At 35.3% G+C, this 25,220-nt stretch overlaps 1 protein-coding gene across 1 annotated transcript in view; it reads right to left on the bottom strand.

Annotated features, from left to right (window-relative positions):
* Ppfia2 (PTPRF interacting protein alpha 2) overlaps nucleotides 1–25,220 on the bottom strand; it is a 457,537-nt gene that overhangs the window by 2,254 nt on the left and 430,063 nt on the right. Inside the window, exons 23-29 of the mRNA XM_052165724.1 lie at nucleotides 23,227–23,289; nucleotides 20,382–20,575; nucleotides 15,388–15,485; nucleotides 9,696–9,871; nucleotides 7,790–7,858; nucleotides 2,177–2,336; nucleotides 862–953 (exon numbers count right to left, since the gene is read on the bottom strand). Of these exons, the coding sequence (XP_052021684.1) occupies nucleotides 895–953; nucleotides 2,177–2,336; nucleotides 7,790–7,858; nucleotides 9,696–9,871; nucleotides 15,388–15,485; nucleotides 20,382–20,575; nucleotides 23,227–23,289 (819 nt within the window). The 3' untranslated portion in view covers nucleotides 862–894. The remainder of the gene's footprint in view (nucleotides 1–861; nucleotides 954–2,176; nucleotides 2,337–7,789; nucleotides 7,859–9,695; nucleotides 9,872–15,387; nucleotides 15,486–20,381; nucleotides 20,576–23,226; nucleotides 23,290–25,220) is intronic.

Below are 25,220 nucleotides of genomic sequence, written 5' to 3' on the forward strand. Positions count from 1 at the left end.
CTGGGAACAAATAGAGTTGAAAAATATTTCCTTTCAAATATCAGCTCATTGAATATGACAGAATAGTTTGGCGTATCCAAATTTTAGGTTAATGTATTTTTCACACATTTAAAGTTTATAAATCTAGGAAACCAGTTTTACATACATGAAAGTTTTAATATAAAAGTTCATGTTATCTATTTTATATATATTTATATATTATTTATTATATTATTACATATTATGTTATTATATATAGCAATATTTCCAACTGATTAGCATTTCCTCATAAATGTCTTATATGTATATAACAAAGGTTATGAAATTTTCTATTCCTAATTCCTATATAATTTTTGTTTCTCTGTTATACTGCCCAGGTTCTTAAAATTTATACTTGATTTCAGCAAATATAAATCATAGTGACAGGAAATAAGAGGTTGAGATTTCTATATTTTTATATTCACTTTGTTGTTAATATCAATCCACATTTAATTTCCTGTCTCTTGCACTATTTGGCTGTGAACTTACACAATTTTCTAGTGCTCTATTTTGACTTCCTTCCAAGACAGGCACTTGAGATCTGTTTTATTTTTTTCAAAGCCAGACTCTTACTAATCAAACTTTATGGAGTCAAAATAAAATGCCCCTGACAGCAATACGCTTAGCAACCCATTAATGAGGAATACTGAGTGACAGACCTTCAACAGGCAGACCACCAAACACAGAAGACAAGTAACACTAGGAAATGCTATTCTTCGAGGGGGTGGTCACCTCTACATGGTATACTAGACTGTACCAAAGGGCACAGACTATATTGACTGGACCCTGTGAATCCCATCTTTCTGCTGGTTTGTTGTTGGTCAGCCAAGAGAAACTACTCACAGCAGGTCAGTGCTGCCTCCTTTGAGTGACTTGTCAACATGAGTATGTGCGAACAGTGGAGTTGTCTAACCTCTGCAGTCTTGATGAAGCAACTGCAAATGAGAAAAGGGCTTTAGAGGTTCTCAGATATTAGATGAGATTGATTTTTCTCTGCGAAGGGATTTGGAAGATATTAGTAGACTGTCTTGTCTCAGACAGAAGCCACTCAAGCTCCTCTCTTCTAGACCCAGAGACTAATGAAAATGCACCCCAGTGCAATTCAGCTGAGCACTCCACTTGCTATGTATTCCTCCTTAAATGAAATCTGTAGCAAAGCACCTCCCAAGGGTGAGTCTGCTTTTGTTGTAAAGATTAGCCTCAGAGAGCACAGTACTGGGGATTGTGTTGTTTTTCTCTGTGTATTGGCAAACGTCTATGCTAATTTCAGCCATCTTAAATTATTCATGAACCTTGCTAACAAGTTCCAAAATATTAACATGCTAAAAGAAATGTAGATCAAAGACCACACTTTAGGCTCAGATGAATTTTAATTGCCATAACAGCTTGAAAAGAAATGAAGATTCTGGATTATTATCTTAATAATACGAGGAAGACTGTTTTACTTTAATGCTGACCAAATGGAAAAAATTGGGGGATTTCTATTATTATTTCTAAGTTGTCTCTTCAGAATGACTGTTTGCTTTTGTAAAAGATAATATCAAAAGTCTAATGTCCACAGAAGGATATGTGATTGGTAAATCACTGTTGGTTTTGTGTTTGTTTAATTCTCTTCTCTTGTTTGTGATGGTTTATGTAAGGCTTTCTGCCTTGGTCACAAACACGTCTGATGAATCTGAATTTGAAAGATATAACATAAAATTTGTAATATTTCAACATGTAATATCTCAACATGTAATATCTCAACATGTAATATCTCAACATGTAAAAGAGTCAGTAGAATAAATTTCCATATCCAGTGGGATTTGAATTCAAATCTAACCTCCAATTTAAATGGAATATTCATTTTTGAAATAGAAGAGTAAAGAAACACAAATCATGAAGATGCATGTTTTTATTTTTCTAGATGTGGACATTAGTGGAGCTATTTTGGAGGGATGTAATTTATTTTTCAAATGCATATCAAGTGTCATGGATTCATGCATTGGTAGTTTCCAAATGGTCTTCTTGATAAAAGCAAAGCAAATTTCAAGCAAAGCCAACTAATTTAAGGAAAAACAAAACAAAACAGTTCCAGAAGGGTATGCAAAGTTGAAGAATTATATAGCTTTGTCTAGACAAGATTTTTACTTCATAAACAAATGGAAAACTATTGTACCGTCTGTTGTCATTTTTCTGGACTGCCCAGATGTTGTGGTCAACCTGAATCCAGCTGGTAATGTTTCTGAGGACCCAGGCATCATGCTGATTCCATGAACTTCACGAGGAGGGAACTGCCTTCGCCAGGTTGATCCGCGTCTGAAATTCTTGTCATCACTCTGCCAGTACAAAGGCAGAATTTGATGTCATGAAAACAGACAAGGCTAGCATACATAATCTGTGTGCTTGGGAGCTAGTGATACAATCTATTTACATTCGGGCTGTCCAGTATACATGCTCATGCTTCGCTTCATCTTGAACCCCTGTGTTGATTCCAGATTGAGATAGTACATATGACAGAAATGTGGAATTTAAGACCCCAAGGAGTGGGGAAGTCTATTGAGGTGCAGGTGGTGGGGTGGGGGAGGTGGCAGGTGGTGGGGTGGGGACAGGGGGAGGAGGCATGTGACATGAAATGGTCAGAGAGTGGACCAGGAGAGGGATAAAACCTGGACTATAAAGGAAGATTAAATAAAAAATTAATTAATATGATTTCAAATCTATAGTTTGTCACCTTTAAATGTCCTTGAAATTATAAAATACTAAATGTTTCCTTCTACCAAAATAGATTATTGTATTTATTTTGTTATGCATTGTGCTAGCATTTCATTATGAGATGATATACTTAATTATATTAGCTGTTACATAGAATAAAAAGGACCTAAATAATCAACAAGTATCACTTTCACATACACAAAAGTAAGATAGTATGCAAAATGTATATTTGAGACCCCCTTGTTAGCATATGATAAAATGGACTATAATCTAAATAAAAAATATTGAACTTGAGATTTGTGAGATTTTAGGTGATTCCAAATTAACTGGAATTTTTGAAAATCTTTGTAGCCTGGGCTCTACCCTTTCTATTAACATGCTTCATTTTAAGGTGATGTCCAAAGGAAAAAATAACTCTAGTTGATAAATATTACTTGTTAAGGACACTCTTCTTGACTACCCTTCAGAACTTGATGGTAAGATCTTATTGCTAAAAATATCAGATATGTGAGCCATAAAACTCGGTGAGTAAAAACTGGAATTCTTCTAGAAGCTTCATCCCTATTGACAAGTTTTATGGTTCTATAATATGCCATACCACTAATGAAAAAGAAAAATAATTATCAATCAGTCATATACAGCTGCAAAACATGTGATTGCAAGGATCACTGGACTGACAGAATATACTGCATAGTGCAATGGTGGCAAACACATTATGAGAGTAAACAACCATTTTCACATTTAAGGTCTGCTCCATAAGACAGGACTCATACTTAAAACCATTTTTATGGTCAAGAATATGTGGCTAGATGGAATATAGGTCTTAAGAGAGAACCTAGTAATAACTTCTTATTCTGCTAAAGGAATATAATATAATCCTTACTCCTAATGACTTGCCAGCGTACCTATAGATAGGTGTAGATCTCAAACCTCATTAGAGAAACTTCTTACAGTTGATTGTGATTAATCTAGAGGTGCTCACATGGTCAAGGTGCAAAAAATAAGAAAAAGTCTTATGTTGTACACCTGAATTGCACCCTGTTCTTGAAGAAAGAGTATATATAAAAGGATGGAAGAACCGGAGGTAGAAGATGACTACATGGAAGTAGCTCCAGGCACAGCAGGGCAGCTGTACATATGAACTCACAGTGGTTGTGATTCCAGGCCAGAGACCTGAGCAGGCTCAAAGCAGACAAAATTCCAGTCTGGAGAAGAAGGACATCCTAAATCTCCATCTATATCTTAGGAGCTATTAATAACTGATAGTTTTCTCTAAAGATGTGGCTCCTGGTATGTTGACCACTTTGGATAGCCATGCTTCCAATTGTATATATGTAGCATTAATTGGATTCTGTATGTTTACAACAAACAAACAAAGAAAGAAATGAGTATCCAAAGTTGGGGGATATGTAGGGGATTTGGGGGAGCATTTGGAGAAGGAGTTAGCACAGTGTATGATGTTTTCAATAAAGAAAGATAATAGAAAAAATTGTTCACCAATTCTGTTGTGTCTTGATGAAATAACCACTCTTGTCTTTCTTGCATTCACAAAGTTACTGTTCAAAGGCAATTGTTTTCATTTGAATTAGTGAGCCAAAACATGTAATTCGCCATTTTTTTGGGTGATGATTTCTAACAAATGTACAAATTAGGACATTACCTCTTAAGCTACCACAGCCACATGTATAATAAACTGAGTGTCAGCTCACTAAAGTGACAAGGAAGTATGGGCTATGAACACACCTATTGTTTACACCAGAACATGAAGAACAGGCAAGTGAATGTACTGTAAGAGATCAGCAGCTTGATGAATGAACAGAATATTCTTCTAAGCATGCTGCAGAGCTCTCCACTTGGGAGTAGTTTTTTTTTTTTGCTGTTAAGGTTTTTTATTCCTCTCATTTTCCGTTGTCTGCCATGTGATCTATATTGTGCAAAGGAACATAGGGCACTGTGCAGGGCTCAGAGGTTAGCAGGAGCCTCTGTGTGCATAGCATACTCTGTATGCATAACAGAGTAGAGACCATGAAAATCCAGGCAATCCTAGTCGATTAACATCAAGTTCTGCCCAGAGGGTCAGGGCACAGGACACAGGGCATAAAGCATTTGGTATAGGACAACTCAGGGCTGCTGCTATGTGGTGTCAGAGTATAGTGTTTTGGGGCTAGAAGTTTGGATTTATTTTAACACACTGGTGAAAATGAGAGGCCTGCTGCTCCATTTCTGATCCAATTGGCAGCTGTCCTTCAAACAAGACAACTGCCGTTTACTTTGCTACCTCGTTTTACTTTATTCTGACATGTTGGGAAATCATTGACGGTATTGATTGCAAATGGTTTTGGTTCTCTATGAACAATAGGTTTAATTGACAATCCCTATTGTCAATACCTAAGTTTTACTTATATCTGGCAACCATTTTTTAATTTAAATGATTCATACTATATCAAAATGATTTTGTTTGACATTGTCCTACATCTTTGATGTTCACAGATTGAGAAACTATTATGTATATCATGACTTCTTTTACTTCTAGATTTTTGAAGAAGTTGTGTTCAAGTTAAATATTTATCAATTACACAAAGCCCTATCTGACATTTTAAAGCTGTATGACTTTTTAAAATTAACCAATTATTCTTTTTATTTATATTCCATATGTTACCTCCATCCCTGTCTCTCCTGCAGAGTTCTACATGACTTCTTTAACATACAGTATTTAAGCCAGTGAGTAAACATCCCAATTATGATACTCATCTACTGTTCTTTTACCATACAAATGAGCCACTGCAGAAAAACAATAAAAAAATAAATAGCAAGAACTTATAAAAAAGTCTTCAACAGTTAGACTTATACATCTTTTTTTTAAAAAATCATAAAAATATGCATATATGACTATGTCTGTGTGTGGGTTTGTTTGTGTGCAGTGACTATGAGAAGCCAAAAAAGTATGTCAGATCCCCTGGAGCTCAAGAGACAGCTGGTTCTAAGTTGTCATGCTTGGAACTGATCTCTGTGTGAAAGAACAATGCATGTTGTTAACATGGAGCTGTTTATCTAGCCCTGGATAATTTCTTTTAAATAGAAGTCAAACTCTTAGATATACACTGGAACTTCTCAAATTATTTCTACAGAGTATACATGTGGTCAATAGAAATGCAGAAGTGATCTCACGACAGTTAAGGCACGGTGTTTAATTAGATTTGTTCATATTCGGAAACCAGATAGCTTGCCATCATTTTGCCTTGGGTTGTTATTTTGTGTGTATACATGTATGTGGTGTATGCATGTGTTTTTATATGTGTGTTTGCACATACATATGTGCAGTTATGTGTGAAGACCAGAGGGATTTTTGTTTATCATTAACCTTATTGTTTGTTTGTTTATTTATTTATTTATTTTCATTGTGATAGGTATTCTCACTCTATACATGAAGATTACTGACTCAACTAGTTTGTCTGGCAAACTCCAGTCATCCATTTGTCTCAAGTGCCCAGTGCATGTGTGATGTCTTGCCTGCCTTGTATATTGGTAATGGGAATCTAAACTTAAGTATCCACACTGGAATGGCTAAGCTACCTACTCAGCATTTTAACTGTGTTTTAGAAAATTATATATCATCCTGATTGGATAAGGTTATTAGTATTCTAAGAGTTGGTTAGGGTTATATTTATAAGGTTCTCAATTTAATTTTGCACAAGATGATAGGGTTTAAAACAGCAAAGTCATCTGCCTTGTTCATTTAGATGTAGAATTATTGCTGTATTTTCTGATATTTGAAGTTAACTTTAATTTGAGGCATCTCTGCCGAACTGGATTGGACCTAAGATCTTGCATTTTCAAGGCTCACCCCCTACACTGAGCTACACACATTTTCAGAAAGAAAAATATTTCCAACAGCTGCTTTTATGATTAAGGAATGCCAATTCTTTCCACAGAAATTATACAACACTGTTTTCTACTCTATGCCATGATTTAATTTTTACTTCTTCTATAAAAACAATCTTATTTTTAAAAGTCTCAAATGGGCTTTTCAAGCATCTTTTAATCATAGATTGTAAATCTTCATTGCATTCAAACATTTCAGGCATCTTCTTACATAGTCATTGTTCGCCAAATCACTTTAAGTGTGTATTTACTATGCTCTGAACTTCCTGTATTTAATTTAGCCATCATAGCCAATGATTCTTAAGATGTTCTCTATTTTGAAGAAAACACAGAATCTCCATATCAAATTACACATTTTTTTCCAATTCAATTGAAACAAATTTTCTCCATTTTAATTCTTTGAATTTATTTTTGAAGATGTAATAATGTTGAGAAAATAAACATACCCCTTATTTAAAAGTCAGCTTATTAGTACTAGTATATTAATAGCTTATAATAAAAAACTGTTTCTTGAAACCTTATGGTCACCATACACATGCGCGCGTGTGTGCGCGCACATACACACACACACACACACACACACACACACACACACAGAATCTCAAAGTTACTTTTCAATGTCTAAATATGAAAGTAAGAACACTCATGAATCTTAGTCCTAAATAAAAAGTCAAAACAAAGAAATATAACTTAAAATTAAGGAACAAGAGAGAAACATTCTAGATGCCACACCTAGAGCTTCCTTATGGCAAGCATGATTCCTTCAAGGCACAGATGTGTTGTCATTCTTCCAGTATATGGTAAGGAACGTCATTGCAAATTAAAATATAATTGCATCATTTCTCCACCCTCTTTTTTACCTACAACTCCTCCTGTGCTCTAACCCTCAAAACCATGATTTCGTTATTTTTGAGATTATAAAGGCAATTGCATTTCTTTATTAATGCTTCTAAAACCTTCCTAATCCCCTTCTTCACTCTCTTTCAAATTCATCTCTTCCTTTTTCCTTTAGTTAAGGAAACTTTCCATAAGTTTCCTATGTTATCATATGCATACATATGTCTATATATGGATTCCTACATACCAGTTGGTCTCTATGTTGGTACTTGTATCTATTATTTTAGGACTGTTTTGTACTGGATAGTCAATGTGAGGGACATTGTAAGATAATTGGGAATGAGAGGTAACAACTTACTTCATCCAGTCGTCGCTCAGTTCCCAGGGCCAAGAGGTTATTGTACTCGCGTTCAAGAATCTGCCTTGCCTGTTAACATCAAATAAAACCCTCTGTCACTGAAATTACACTTTAATCAAAAAATGAAAATTTTATTTATATGAAGATGTGTTATAAAGCACACCTTAGTTATAAGGTCTTAAGGTTTTATAATCCTCTGTTTTGTTGTCGATTTTCTTGTTGTTGGTCTTGTGTTCTATAGACTATAGAGATATACCCTTTTGTAAATGGTTATAGTTCAGAAGCTTTTACTTTGAATGTTTATTTTATTTCAATTGAGCATTTTATTTAAACATAAAAATGTTAAACACAGAATAAAGCTGCACCACATTGGATTTTACCAGGCTTAACAGTAGTTCAGAAATTGAAAATAGACTTTTTTGTGCTTTTTATTTGTTTAGCCAGTTTCTTTTTTCTCCTTTGTTCTCTTACTCTTTTTGAGACAAAAGGGTAGAAAGGCTCTACTGCAGATCTGCTTTGACCTAGTGGTTCCCATGCCTCCACCACCAAATTGATGGATTACAGGCATGCAGCATAACACCATGTCCAGCTTAAACCTCACATAGTCAAGGATTCCTGCTCTGTCCCTCGTAAAATGTTATTTTATGGACTGTAAAGCAGATTGGGGATATTTTTACTTTGTGGAACAATTCCCCAGATTTAGGGATCACTGGACCACTCAGTTAAATGTAAGTATAATTGGATATATAAAGAGGGGGTGGAGACTGATAGCCGTCACTCACAGATGCTGTATTTGGGGAGCAGGGTGTTCAGGTAGGAGGTTATCCCATGCAAGTCTCTCCTTTTTTAATTTTAACATTGAGTTTAGAGAGCAATTCATTACCTTACAATTAAAGTTCTATTATCAGACATAAATCATAACTATATTAAATGGGACAAGCCAGATGCAGAGAGACACATACACAACATCTCAGCAAATTTCAGATTTGAGCTCACAGAGTTTGAATGTCAGACTGTGGTTAATAGAGTAGATAGAAGATGGACTGAAAGAAAGGTACTCAGTGGGCACAAAGTCATAAGGGAGCAAAGAGTCAGTACAATTGCAGGAGACCATAATAAATTTTAGACTTCTAATGCCAGAAGAAATATTCTAATTTCTTTCTGACAGATTTTATCTATAGCCCTGGCTGGCTTAGAAGTCATTGTGTAGACAAGGCTTGGCTTAAAGGCAAGGTTCTTTTTCTTGAGTACAAGGATTAAGGTGTGTGCTACCATGCCAGGCTGATTTAAAAGTTTTTACCATAACAAAATTAAAATGTTTGAGAAACTATATGTACTGGCTGGTTCGGTGTGTCAACTTGACACAAGCTGGAATTATCACAGAGAAAGGAGGAAATGTCTCCATGAGATCCAGCTGTAAGGCATTTTATCAATTAGTGATCAAGGCCTGTTGTAGGTGATGTTGTGGGTGGTGCCATCCCTGGGCTGGTAGTCTTGGGTTCTATAAGAGCAGGTTAAGCAAGCCAGGGGAAGCAAGCTAGTAAGTAACATCCCTCCAGTTCCCCTGCATCAGATCCTGCTTCCTGACCTGCTTAAGTCCCAGTCCAGACTTCCTTTGGTAATGAACAGCAGTGTGGAAGTGTAAGCTGAATAAACCCTTTCCTCTCCAACTTGCTTTTTTGTTTGTGCAGGAATAGAAACCCTAAGACATGATATACATTTCTAATTGAACTGAAACAGTACTCTGTTAAGTATATATGCATATATATTACATATTACTATATATGTGCTAAATAAGATAAATTTAATACAAAGCAAGAGTAAATCCACAGCCCTCATTTTCTTAAAGGTTTCGTTTGTTATTAGCCAAGACCTAGTGAAGAGCAGCAGGAAGGAGCATGCTTGCCTGGGTGTTCTGTGTTGGAATCTGCAGCAATAGAGCTAAGCTGCTGTAGTCAAAGTTCTCATCCAGGGCTATAAGTGAGCCGTGCACCCCACTCTCAAGAATGTTATTTGCATATTCCCGAAGTCCAATCGCTTGTATCCAGCGAATAACTCGATCATTGCTCCACACTAAAACATCTACAAAAAGAGACATGCACATGTCAAGATAGAATACTTCACATAACGACCAAAATCTCTCTGCTCCTTAGAGCTTCTAGCTCCTTCCTGTTACACGAACATACTGTTCTAACCATCAACGTTTGCTGTAATAAATCCTGCAATTAGTCGGTATTTTCAGAATACTTATTGTTACTGAAATGACAGCATAGGTATCATACTGAACACTGTCTGAAAATGCTTGGTCTAACTGCAATTACGTGTTTGACCACCAGATGGGGATAGTTCTCCTCCCAGCCCCCTTCCCTGTGTGTGAGTCTCCTCCCTGATTTTTCACCATAAATCTCTTCGTTTGAAATGCTTCTTTACCACTTCAATACTGCATATAATTAGAAGATCCCATTTTCCTACTAAAATTACATTTAAAACATAATAGCATCATAATAAAGAAAGTACACCGACATTTTGGAAAAATAGATTTTTTCCAATAATTTATAAATGAAAAGAACTGACATGCACATTGACACACACCACAAAGTTGATTTTCCTTTGTTTAAAGGTGGCATTTTAACAAAGTTGAAAACATTTTAACATTAACTTCCTAAAATAAAACCTTGTGAGGAAATATCTTTTGTGGCTGTTAGAGGCAAAACCTGAAAAAATATTTTATTCATCGATATTATCATGTTTCCTTTATGAATCAGCAGAATGATGCAAAAAAATCTATAAAATCATATATAGGCCATAAGGCTTTATACAAAGAGAAAATAAAGAATTAAAGATTAGATAAGAAAATAAGAAAAAATAAAAGATTTTCTTTTACTTGTAGACAAAAGATCAAAGTGTTTCCTGGTGTGAAACTGAAAGCTGTATATCTATAAATATTTTTCTTCCCGAGTAAAATGTATACGTAAATATATGTATGTATGTGTATATTTTCATAATTGCAGTTTGCAAAACTTTTATTAACTTGTTCTAGCTTACTTATTTGTCATAGCATGGGTAAAACAGTAGAGGAATTTTCGTCTAATAGCATAACATGGCTGCTCTGGCACAAGATCACATTCAAAGACCTCCCAGATCCATACGCTCCTGCAGGAATGCAAACATTCCTCGAGTGCGGTGTGGTCTGTCTGGAATACAGACACTCCCTTAGTTTGTGGAAGGAAGCAGCCATGTTTCAAAGTGATGTCTCATGGAGGGGTAGTCAAAGTGACGAATCAGAGAAAGATTTGACAGAATGAATCAGAGATAGCACATGCCCAACTTTCACTAGAACAGTCAGGCGGGAGTACAGTTGGGTGGGGTTGTCTGTGGCTGTTCCATTTGTGGAGTTCAGATGCAGTTTTTATCAGGACAGTTTTATAGATAGGTTGCAAAGAACAAGCTAGACAAGGTGAAGATAGAACAAAAAAGAAATGAGAAAGAGCCAGAAGATTAAAACAGACTGCTTAGTTTGAGGCCAAGCAGAACAGTACAGTGAGAAGCTGAGAAAAACTGGTTTGAATCAGCTTGGAGAGGCATATGAGCCGCCAAGAATGGCTGAGTTGAATCAGCTGACAGAATTCAGAAAGATCTAGAAAATATGAACTTATTGAGTAGTAAGCCTTTGAGACAGTTACATCTGCCCCCCCCAAAAAAATACTTTTACTCAAAAACAATACCACAGTGCTATACAATAGCACTACTTCTTTTCTCAGCTATGGGTCTCATTCTGACATTATGTTGCATTAGCTCTGACTAATGCTTGTATGTGTTTCTCCATTGCTTCTGGGTTTCAGTGTTCTTATATTATGGTGTATCCTCTATACTTACCATGTCAATTTTATTTTTTAATTTCTGTTTGAACAACATATTAGTTAGTAGATCTATTTTATATCATTATTCAGATATCTCAATGTAAACCTACCATCCTTATCCTTCTCTTAGCTTTCATTTTCTTACCATTTTATAATTATAATTTTTTCTTTTAAATTTTATTCTAACTCCTTAGTGCAGTACTTCTAGCTTATATTATTCTGTCATAAGTAATAACAAAACCTAAACTACACATTCTTAACTCATTAAAGTCTTTTATATCTCATTCTTGTATTACTTTCCAGATAATGTAAAGATCTTACATCATTTAATTTCTTTTGCCCTATTACAATCACTGAAGCATTTCAGTTGTTATTTGTGGTAATTCTTTGTAAAAATCAAAGCCCTCTGGACATTATTACCTGCAGGAGTAATGTCCAGAAAATAATAATTTTCTAATACATTCTTTGGGTATGCATTCATACTATAATTTATCTTATGTTCACAGTTCTTTGTCTATATTATTTTAATATCTATTTTTCCATTATAACTTTGTATCAGATTGTGTTTTCCTAAAAATGTATTGCTTCTGCCTTTACTATTACTGTATTTACAGATTCCTAATTATCAATTACCTGATCTGGGTAATGTAGACATGTCATACAACTAGTTTAACTATGTTTTTATTAAATGCATAATTTCTTTTATACTAAAGCAATAAGCTTTCTTCAAAAAATGACAATAAATAACCGGTTTTCAACTTCACATTATGTAGATGCAGATGTGTACATAAACTTGCTTGTTCATGTTAGGTAGTTGAAGACATATTGACTTGTTTTGACAATCATACAGCAAGAAAAATTCCGATCATACATATGGTTAAAATATTTAAATGAAATAACGCATTTATGAGATTAAGACATATAAGCTCTAATTATAACTTTTCTTATTCAGAACAGCATCACAGTATCTATAATATTATAAATATCTTTCACGGCAAAATTATACCCTGGCATTTATACTTAACAGGAATCCTCTTGACCTAAACAGCAAATGGCTTGGAGATCAATGTCAACTGTTTCTTAGCAACAAACTAAAAGTATGCTCTCAACACCTTCCCCACATCAGAAACCTGTTTTCTAATGTCGAGGTTAATTAGCACTTCCGATAATAACAAAGAAGTCTAGTCGGAGTTGAGAGCTCTTTCTCTAAATGCCATCAGATCAATTGTTGGAAGCAGGGGCTATTTATGATCACTCACAGCCACTTATCATATGTGGTTGTTTGTATGTAATCACAGTGAATCCGGACAGCTCTTCCTCAGGGCTTCAGCCCTAGCAGCAACTGCCAAATAATAATAGAGCATTTGCCACTGGGCCAAATGACTAATTCTTCTCCTTCAGACTGATCCAGCTGCAAAGAAGTTCATGAAGTCTAACTGGGAAAAATACTTCAGTAAGCCCACTAGAAAGTGGTATCCCATGGGCAAAATGTCTGCTCACGAAACAAAACATCTTTTGTTAGGTCAAACACATTTCTTTCTAGGGTCTGTACTAGGCCCATTAGTTCCCAGATTTTAATTCAACTGTCAAACAATACACTTTGAACAACCTATAATTTCCTGGGGTCTGAAAAATAAAGGAAAATCAAAGAACTTGATTTTGACAAAGAGAAAAATACATTCTTGTTTCTTGGTAGCAAGCTAAATGAAGTGTTAGAAGAAACCAATTGTGTGTTTATATACTCACTGAAGAACAGAATATAGAAAAATATTTTCAAATATTCATCCTTATAGCATTCAAGCACAGCTTTCTAGAAGTAATATAGTGTTCAAAATTACTAGAGATACATTTTCTGAAGTTCACAGAAATAAATGTAAGGGAACCTGAGACAGGTAATTGTAAATAGAAGTACAATAGTGTTGAATTTTGATATAGCAGGAGATGTGTCTGTAATGCATGCTATGTTCATATATAAAATAAGCCCCCAAAGAAAATTAAGATAAAAAGAGGGTGGTACCAAGTTTAAGGGTTAATGTGGCAGAGACTATCCCACTTAATATGATGAAATGCTTGCAAATATCAATTCATGGGTAACAGCAAATGAGAATATAACTGATAAATAATTTCATATCTGTACTGGATATTTAATGTCAACTTGATAAACGCTAACGACATCTCAGAGGAGGGAAGTGCAATTAAAAAGTTGCCTCAATAAGATCAGGTTGTTGGCATTTTCTTCATTAGCGATTGATTGGGGGAGGGCCAGGCCCAGCTCATTGTGAGCCTTTCCATCCCTGGTCCTTCTTTAAGAATGGAGGCTGAGCAGGCCATGAGCAGCAACCCTCAGTGGCCTCTGTGCCAGGCCTCCTGCCTCTAGGTTCTTATCCTGTTTGAGCACCTATACTGACTTCCTTCAGTGATGAACATATGGACTTTGTAAACCAAATAAATGCTTTCCTCTTCAACTTGCTTTTTGGCTATTGTGTCTCATCATAATAATAGAAATACTATCCAGGAAAAGATCTCAATTTTTTTCTCAAAAAACATTTAGACACAATTAATAAGGATTTTTATGATTTTAAAAAATATGCACCGATTAAAATTGTTTATTAAAAACAGAGAACTGTGGATGATTATATCTTACAAGCAATACTTGGTTTCCTTTAACAATTAGAAAGATCTAATGGTCATTAAGTAGTGAATATCTAGCATTTTGGCGTTTAAATAATTTTTCTCATCTATATTATAGTGAAAGAGTAGTTTGATATGAGAGTGTCCCCAAATTTTCCTGTGTTGGATGCTAATAACTATACAATCTGATATAGTGAAGCTCGTGTGGAGCCCTTAAGAGTAAAGTTATGAGAGGTCATTCGTCATGGATACCTCCCTTAGAAGGAGGAACACAATTCTTGTAAATCTCTTGATAATTCTCATTAGAGGGCTGTTTAAATGACTGAATCTGGTAAGATCCAGACTATTATCTGGCAAAGTAATGGTTTTAAGCTGTGTTTGCTTCTCCATCACTAGCCACCACCATGAGTTTATGAAGGCATGTGAGATGCCCACAAAATTCTATACTGTGTGGATCTTTAGTCTTCCAAACTGGGAGATTCATCTTTTCTTTTGAAAGCTTACGTACCTTGGATATTTTGTTATAGTAATTCAAAATTGAACAATAGAATGGTTATTTGTTAAATACAGTACTTTTCAAATGCATCTGCAACAGTGATTGCTTTTGTACACAGAATGATAGCAACAGTTAGCCTTGCATCTTAACACAACTCTGAATTAAAATTATTAGTGGGCTGGTAAAGTTTAGAGTCAAAAATATATCCACAAAATGATTGGCAATATTATTTTCTGTGATTATATTTCCAAGTGTTTCTATGATGTGGCAATATTATTTTCTGTGTTATAATTGGGGACAAAATAGAAAGCCTTGGAACAAAATGTGAAATACATTTTATATTGGGCATATACTTTTTGACTTTTTGGAATTAGATTTATCTTTCTGAGCCTATTATGTATTCTGCCTATGTTAAAAATTGCTCTCAGTAGACTTCTTTGTAAAACTTTTAAACAAATGTCATTATAATTCAAAAGTCATAGTATTTTGTTGCTACTAAGCTTATCCTGGTAATGGCTTCAATGTCATCATATACATCACCTTAGGTTTACGTACAGAGATGTGCAAATCTCCACAGTAAAGGCATTTGTTACTAAAGTAGGGCGTGTTACCTTTTATTTCATGTTGGCTTGCTTCTCGTCTTCTCTCTAGTTCTTTTCTATCATAATTCAATCTTTTCAAGCACATGATTCCATACTGTAAACTTGTTCTAGTTTCATAAAGGAGAAGAAAGAGTATTAAATTTCATCAATAGGTGAAGAATATTCTGTTATTAAATATTACTTCCAGTTAGGCATATTTATCAATTTCATTCATAATTGCATCCTTCCATTGGGAAGGATTAAACATAATTATCTCAACAATAAAATGTTTAAAGAACACACATGGAATACAATTACTGATAAGTTGATATTAGCTCAGAAACTCTGAAGACCTAAGATACAATTCACATATCAAATGACTCTCAAGAAGGAGGAAAGAGAGGTCCTGGTCCTGAAAATGCTTGTTCCAGCATTGTAGGGGAGTACCAGGACAGAGAAGTCGGAGGGGGTTGTTAGGAGAATGGGCGGAGGGAAGAGAGCTGAGGGAACTTATGGGGACGGGAGAACCTGGAAAGGGAAAATCATTTTGAATGTAAACAAAAAAATATTGAAAATAAAAAAGTCTAAAAAAATTAATTATTTGAAGAATGTGGTATCCACAGTTTTGAAAATAATTATTGATAGTACCATACATATCCATGTGTATACATACACACAATTAAACATAGTTATCGAGACAATTTTTCATTTTTCTTCAACTTGGCATTTTTTTTCCTGAACACTTAGCAAATTAATATTTTATTTCTTCCCAAAGAAATCAATGTCCTTCTCTAGAAACAGAAATAAATTTATAGGAAATTATCAATTCTCTAGATTATAACAAAACATAAAGCAGGAGTGAGTTAAGTGGTGAAACAGAGTCCCAAACAGGAACCAATAGTCACAAGACTGGAGACAGACAATGTGTGTAAGAGAGAGCAAGTCAGAGTACACTGAGCCTCGGCGGAAAGGGTACCCTGGGGAGAAAACTCCGTGACACACAGAAGGCTTGGATGCAACAAAGGTTGGGCTCTTAGGGGGGATGGATGTTCTATATTGTACCAAGGTACTGTTGGGTGAAATTTCCGAGGGGGGTGATACTGAGGCACACCTTGTAGAGTTGAAATTCAGCCTGGAAATTAAGGGACAAATACCATCACATCTGAAAAATCTGGTTATGGCAAAGGAAGACTTGCACTCCATGTGTGAGATGCAATTGGGTGGAATTTCCAGAGGAGGAAGTGGAGATGAAATGGGGGCTTGTACTGGCTGGTTTGGTGTGTCAATTTGATACAGGCAGGAGTTATCACAGAAAGGAGCTTCTATTGGGAAAATGCCACCATGAGATCCACCGTGGAGGATTTTCTCAATCAGTGATGAAGATGAGAGGGCCCCTTGTGGGTGGTACCATCTCCTGGTAGTCTTGGGTTCTATAAGACATCAGGCTGAGCAAGGCAAAGGAAGCAAGCCAGTCAGTAGGTAACATACTCCCACCCCCATCCCATGGCCTCTGCATTAGCTCCTGCTTCCTGAACTGCTTGAGTTCCTGTCCTGATTTCCTTTGGTGATGAACAGCAATGTGGAAGTGGAAGTGGAATAAACCCTTTCCTCCCCAACTTGCTTCTTGATCATGATGTTTGTGCAGGAATAGAAACCCTGACTAACAGTTTAGGCTAGATGGGAGGCTGACAAATTTTCTCTGTAAGGACCAGGTAATTGCCACATGAGGCTCTGGGGCCACACAGGTTGTGTTGTACTTAACTTTGTTTGTGTTGTACTTAACTTTGTTGCTGTACTGGGAAGATAATCACATACAATGTTTCTACAAGCAGCAATGTTTGTATTCAAATTTCACTTTCTTATAGACATTGAGATGTTAATTCCAAATATCTTTTCTCGTCACAAATCATTATTCTCGTCTTGAATTTTGAACCATTCAAAACTGTGAGTTGTATCTCCATCCCTCAAGCTATGATTGAGCCTACAAACTACACCTTGGTGCCTTCATGCACTAAATAAAGCCAAGGGTAAGGAAGGCTCTTAGTGAAGAAAGATGGGCACTGCTGTGAAGTTCCATGACATGACCGAGTTAACATCTCAGGCGTCAATGCTGGAAGCTTTCTGGACTCCACCTATGCAAACAAAGTTCTCAGCATGAGAAAAGGCAAACCTTTGTGCCAAGTTGGGTTCCCTGTAACCGCGAAGCCTTGTTGGGCTTGCTTTTACCTAAACTGGCTCTGAGATGCTTGCATCCTTATCTCTACAGTCTTTGCATATGGATTCTGTGATCACCAGGCAGTCTTTGGATGTCCGTTTTCTGACTTGAGAAAGTTACCTGGGGACCTTTGTATAATTCACAACTCCTCCTTCCCCCTCCCAGAAATAGCTATCTTAAATGACAGAAGAGCCATTATGAATTCTGTGCCAGTCTCAGCTGCCTTTGTACAGACACAAGGACTGAGGACAGCATACTCTATTACAAATTCCTAATAGCTATCAGAAGTAGCATGGTCCCAAAGTATCTCTGAGTGGTCCTGGTCACTCAATGACATGGACACAGAAACTGCTTTAGGGTCCCCTTTAAGGCTACTTTCAGACTCTGTACTCTTTACCTGCGTATAAGGAATTTGTATCTGTCTTTTGTCAGTTTTATATTTAAAAAAAAGAAAAATGAAACAAAAAAGAAGAAACCCTGACTAAGACAGGGCTATTTTTGTTTCGTTTGGTGAATAATAATCACACATCATGTAGGACACAGGGAAATGGTGATTCCAGAAGATGGGGAATAATTAAGGGCTCACAACATTAGTTACGAAAAGAAAACCTCACAGAAAGAATTCCCAGAAAGAATAAATAATAAAATTAGAGTTAGTAATAATGCATTCAGTAATAGTAGAATTAAGGTTATGGAAGAATATGATAGAGAAATAAAAGGGCTTCTAGGATTAAAAGTAAAGACCGCCAACTATCTTTGATTGCTCAGCTGTTTACCAGTAGATTTATATTCAAGCACACATACACAATAACTAGACATTGTATGTGTATACCCTGGATACATTTCTATAGTGTATATTTTACTTATAACAATATGACACAAACATCTGAAATCCCAGAAGATGGAACATGAACATATATGTCTCCCTAAATGCATATATTGAAACTTTTACTACCATAGCCCAGAATGTGACTGTGTTTGGAAAGGGGATCCTTAAGAGTAAAACAACATGAGGGAAGTCACCAAGTCTCTGATCTTTTCTTCTAAGAAGAAATATTTTGGAAAGACGCAGACAGTAAGAATGTGTACTTACAAAGGAGAGCCCATAGCACATAGACACACAGGAAGATGGGAGTCCTTCAAAGAAAACAGACCTGTCCATACCTCAGTCCTAACTTCCACCACCTAAAGTAGAGACTACCAGGCTATAGCATAGTATTTAACAAACAGCATATACTTCATGATAAGGCATATGACATCTGCTATAACAAACAAACAAAAAAAGAGATTTTTACCCCTTCCCACATAATCACAGCTTTTAAACGAAACACTCAATAGTAGTTTTTCAAAAATTAATATGCTAATAACCAAAAATAATAACAATTATGTAAAAATCAGAAGCATAACTGTATACTTTATAGAAGAATTTTCTTCTATTTTTCTAATATATCCTTACATTACATGGTTTATAACCACATAGCTTTATATGCTGAAACTTGTGCAGATTGAATTATTCTTCATAAAAATCAATTTTCTTTGATTCTTAAATAAGTTTTCATTTTATTTCATGTGTGAGTGTTCTCTTTGCATGCATATGTGTGCACTATGTACATGCTTCATACCCACAGAGGTCATGCAGAGGTCATAAGAGGGCATCAGGTCACCTAGAACTGCACTTACTGATAGTTGGAACCCAAATATGGGTGTGGGAAATTGAATCTGCCTCCTCTGCAAGAACAATAAGTGCTCTTAATCATTAAACCATCTCTCTTCGCCATACAAAAGATTCTTATATAAAATAAAAAATAAAAATATAATCAAGAAAAAATAGTTATACATTATAAGACTAACTCTTTTATTTTCTTATCAATGGAATAGAATTGAAGACCCAGAAACAAAACCACACACTATGGATACTTGATCTTTGATAAAGAAGCCAAAAAATATACAATTGCTGGCGCTGGTCTAATTAGTAGTTAGTATCTAGAAAAATGAATATAGATTCATATTTCTCACCTTGCACAAAGCTCAAGTCCATGTGGATCAAGGACCTCAACATAAAACTAGATACACTGAATCTAATAGGAAAGTGGAAAAGAGCCTCAAACTCATTGGCAGGGAGATGGGGGTAATTTCCTAAACAGAACTCCAATGGCTCAGGCTCTAAGATCAAGAATTGATAAATGGGACCTCGTGAAACTGAAAAGCTTTTGTAAGGCAAAGGACACAGTCAATAGGACAAATCGGCAACCTATAGATTGGGAAAAAAAATCTTCACTAACCCCACATCCAATAGAGGGCTAATATCTAAAACATATAAAGAACTCAAGAAGCTAAAGTCCAAAAGTGATGGATCATAAACACAGCTCTCCATTAGAAATGTAAATAAAAAAATATCGAATAAAGAAAATAAATAAAAAAAGAAAACTCTTCAGGCCAGGCAGTGGTGGTGCGTGCCTTTAATCCCAGCACTTGGGAGGCAGAGGCAGGCAGATTTCTGAGTTCAAGGCCAGCATGGTCTACAGAGTGAGTTCCAGGACAGCCAGGGCTATAAAGAGAAACCCTGTGTCACAAAAAAAAAAAAAAAAAAAAAAAAAAAAAGAAAGGAAAGAAAAGAAAACCCTTCTGTATTATGCCTGAACACTTGTTGCAAGTAGAATTCACAAACCTTGTGAACAGCAAACATTTTCTTTCTACTATTTGTGTGTGTGTGTGTGTGTGTGTGTGTGTGTGAGTGAGTGAGCGTGTGTATGTGTTAACTGCGTATTGTTTATGGTTTCACTTTCACTATTCTTTGAGAAAAACCTACCTATGGAAACTATCCACCATTTTTAAATGGACACGAAGATCCTTTTTTGTGAGATGATCTAACATTCTTGCATCAACCAAGCATTCCATAAAGTAGCTTCTGTACTGAGGTAACCCCAGGCTGGGCAGCCATTCGTTTCCAATCCACTCGTGGTTCATATCTCCATAAGCCAGGGTCTGTAGAAAAACCGGACACTGGAATTGTTTTATAGCAGTCAAGTTTCTCAACCAATAAAAGGAGATGGTAAATGGAAGATGTCAGAGATTATAAATGAAATGCCGTTGCTAGGATACCATGATACTATGCATCAACAAAGAAGAGATAATATTTAGACTACATGTATTTTCTTTAGCAGAAAACAACCTGCATATTTTCTTAGAATATTTGCCTATGAAACAATTATCATTGTATTTTTAAAATAATAAGTTTTGTCTAAATATATGTCTTGTTGATAGAAAAAAAGAACAGTTAGATGTATGGTATGGGTTTTAAGCCTAAAGATTGGGTTTCATAACAGTAATTGCAATAATAGAGATGTCATCTCTATACTGGTAGAATTCTACTTCTTTTATTTTTGAAGTACTGTGTCATTTACTTCTCATCAATGGTCCTATTAGCAGTGTTTCTGTGTAAGAGCAAAATGTGATGTGAAACAGAAACCACTGTAAACTAACATAGAAAAAAAAACAGAGAGTCTGAAAGATGGCAGGCTGACACCTAAGTCAGCATTATGCTTCTAAGAAGAGTGTATAGCCAGCATTCCATTAGGTCCCTGGAAGCATCATTAACCAGAAATGTAGACTATGTATATAAAGCAGACATAATGAAAAAAAAACTATAAGACAGATAAGCTATTTCCCTTTTGTAATGTAACAACTGTTCCTGTTACATAATATTCAAAACAAGTGAAAAATGTCACAGCAATTACCATTATGAAACCCAATATGTATAAAAGGATAATTCATTTTTAAAGATGCCAGTTTAAAAGATATATGTTATTATTTAAAGGATAGTAATTTGAGACAGCTATCTACTTGGTTCTTAATTGTGTTATGAATCCACAATTGTAATTATAATATGTAAATATAGAAAAAATCTGGATGGTTTTTAGTTTTGAGATTTGTGCTAGTTTCTAAATTGAGTACAACCCTGTGTTATAGCATGTATAAATAAAGATTCTTATGAAGGAAACAGATTTTATTTATTTTTCTCAATTTATTTTCCAGTTATCCAACATATAGAAATGCTGGAAAAAATGTATACTCGGAGTTATTTATTATGAATTTCTGTCTCCTGTGATCAATTTACTAATTGGGATTGATCCCATTTTTCACTCACTGTGCTAACACCTGTCACACTCCCACCCACACCCAAATACTAACATAATACCTTAAAGCATATGGAACACCAAAACACCCTTGTAAAATCTCCACAGAGACACAACTTGAATTTTATCATGTAACATGATATGTTAATTACATATCATGGTTACATATGTTACAGAAAAACTGAATTTATAGATCCATTTTCGGAGGAAGAAAGAAAATCACCCTGTTAAATATACCAATTGTCAAATGATAATCATCTTAATTATAACATATATTATGATACATAAAGATGCTCCTATAATATCAGGTATAATATTGATTTAAATATAGTAAGTCTCATTACTAAGATAAGTGATTATTTCAAATATTGTGACCTACAATTGTTTCCTAGTTTATATCTGAATAGTTAACTATGTCTTAAGCATATGAGTTTCCTACCTGGGCCCAGCTTCCTTCCTCAGATTCTTTCTGGGTTAGCAGCAGGAAGTGATTAATAAAGCAGGTAAAAATACATTAAATTCAAATTCTACTAGAATCATAATTTTAATATACTATGTTAATTATCTTGACATAAGCAGACATTCATATTATACCCAGTCAATTTCTCAGATAAAGAGTACACAATCAAGTTTTAATTAACTCTAATTTAAATATACATAAAAGATATCGGAGGTTATGAGGTTTGTAAAAATTTGAACTGGTCATTAGTAAATTTATATACATTTTCTAATTTAGTACAAATTTATGATTATGTGTTTCAATTTATAATGCAGAAAGTTTATAGATTAGAAAGTAATGGAGTGAAGAAAAGAACTGTATCTTTCTGTCAAAGTTTATGAATAAACACACCCAACGACAGCCAAACAAGTAAACAGAAGAAAGCCTGCTTCTTAAAATGAAATTTGGAATGTGGCATTATGTTGATACTTTTTACAGAATCCCATTCTAGGTAATCAAAGAGAATGACTGTAAAACATCACATTTTTAAAGCTGGTAACTAGTGCCCTAAAAGTAATTTAAAACTGTGTTTCTAAAACCAAATGAAGATAACACTTCAGTATTTTTTATAGGCTACATATGGGATGGTATAGCCCAAAGACCTACACAATCACATTAAAAGCGAAGATTCAATATATGCTTTTATGTAAACAACTGGTTAAGATCGATCTAGTAACTCTATTCCCAGTTCTAAGAGGCACTGACTCTCAGCATTTCCAGTGTTCCTATGTTTTACCAAATTATTTATTACTGTTTTCATATAACAACACACAGACTCTTAGGATGTAAAGCAATAGCAATCGAACACTGTTTCATTTTAAGTTGTCAAGCAAACTAAACTAAATATATTAACAAAACATCAGTTATCCTTAACTACATAAACAGATCCCATCTTTTTGGTTTATGGTAAATCTCTCTCTCTCTCTCCCTCTCTCTCTCTCTCTCTCTCTCTCTCTCTCTCTCTCTCTCTCAACAGCAAAATAATTTAGTTGAGATTCAAGGTAGCTTTGAAGACTAACCGTTTTTGCTGGAGCTGCCAGATTTTCCATTTCTTCATGTGTCACCCACACATTTCCTGAAGGCTAATGAGAGAGGTAACAAAGTCAGTCATGGAGAGGAACTGGGGTAGAGAGGAAGGAGGCATCTCTATCTGTTAACAGCATTATACACAGCAAATTGATTCTGATCTACACATGCATCATGAGCAGCTAGCTGAAAGCCCCCTTTATTTTTACTCAATGGGCTAATTGGATAGAGATATGCTAGGATACTCAATTTTTAAAAATAATCCTTCGACTGTTAATCAAAAATTGCCGTGATAAAACTTCACATTCTAAAAGAATGTGACCATCAGGTTCAGTTTGGTAAAACAAACAACTTCGTCTTTTATCATGGTGGTCCAGCATACCAGGTGTTTATCAAGAGAATTTCATTCACATATTTTTATTCATCAACATCTTTGGGAATGGTAAATTAAGTGTCACAGAGAAGTTAAAACCTCAAAGACTGAAAAACAGCATCAGCTTTACCTAGTGTTTTTTAAAAATCCATGAAAGTGTTCTTCCCTGCCTTCTTGGAGAAGGAAAAGAACTGAAACATTGTTTCCAGATACTGTTATTTCGTAAAAGGTATTTCTCAGACTTCCCACCAATATTGATGAATTCTAAGCATTCACTTCCTTATTATTCAGATGAATCTCAGTACCAACTGTTGTGGTTTGAACGTTATTAGCCATTAGGGAAATGCAAATCAAAACAACCCTGAGATTTCACCTCATACCAATCAGAATGGCTAAGGTTAAAAACTCTGGAGACAGGTGTTGGCGAGGATGTGGGGAAAGAGGAACACTCCTTCACTGCTGGTGGGATTGTAAGATGGTACAACCACTATGGAAATCAGTCTGGTTTCCATAAAGAAAAACTGGACATGACACATCAGGAAGACCCTGTTATACCTCTGCTGGCATATACCCAGAGGATTCCCCAGCATGCAATAAGGACATATGCTCCACTATGTTCATAGCAGCCTTATTTATAATAGCTAGAAGCTGGAAAGAAACCAGATGTCCCTCAATGGAGGAATGGATACAGAAAATGTGGTATATATACACAATGGAGTACTATTCAGCAATTAAAAACAATGAATTCATGAATTTTTTTTAGACAAATAGATGGAACTGGAAAATATCATCCTAAGCGAGGTAACACAATCACAAAAGAATACACATGGAATGCAATCATTGATAAGTGGATATTAATTAGCCCTGAAGATCTGAATATTGAAGATACAATTAGCATATCAAATGATTCCCATGAAGAAGGAAGAAGAGGGCCCTAATCCTTGAAAGGCTTGATCCAGCATTGTAGGGGAATACCAGGACAGAGAAAAGAGAGGTGGAAAGATAGGAGAATGGATGGAGATAAGAGGACTTATGGGACATATGGGGAGGGGGGAACTGGGAAAGGGAAAAGCTTTTGGATTGTAAACAAAGAATATAGAAAATAAAAATATATATTTAAAAAACAAAAGAAAGTGAAATGTCTTCCATGGGCTCAAGCATTTGAAAACTCAGTCTCTAAATGGTGACAATGTTTAGGATGGTTGTGGAAACTTTAAGAGGTAGAGCCTCAGTGGGCACCTGAGTCACTGTACCCAGGTCTCGAGGCTTTTTAGTCAGGTTCCAATTCTATGTTCAGTGATTCCAGACTATAGCCAGAGCTGGTTAGCTTTTGGTTCCTATAACCATGTTCCTACCATGCCTGCTGCCATGTTTTCCCCACAATGATGGCCTGTGTATCTCTAAAATTTTAAGACAAAGTACATTCTTTCTTCTCTAGCTTGCTTTTTTTTCAGGAACAGAAAGGAAATAAAGATGCCATTAATTTATATTTTTTCTTGTGCATGCAAGGTAAGAGCTTTCTACAGAGTCACACCCATATTATTGTGGGAAACAGAATAGATTTAAATTTTTTCTACAATAGAACATTCTTTTAAGAAGTGGCTTTTTTTTTTA

This window comes from Apodemus sylvaticus, chromosome 20, assembly GCF_947179515.1.
Source record: "Apodemus sylvaticus chromosome 20, mApoSyl1.1, whole genome shotgun sequence".
Lineage (NCBI taxonomy): Eukaryota > Metazoa > Chordata > Mammalia > Rodentia > Muridae > Apodemus > Apodemus sylvaticus.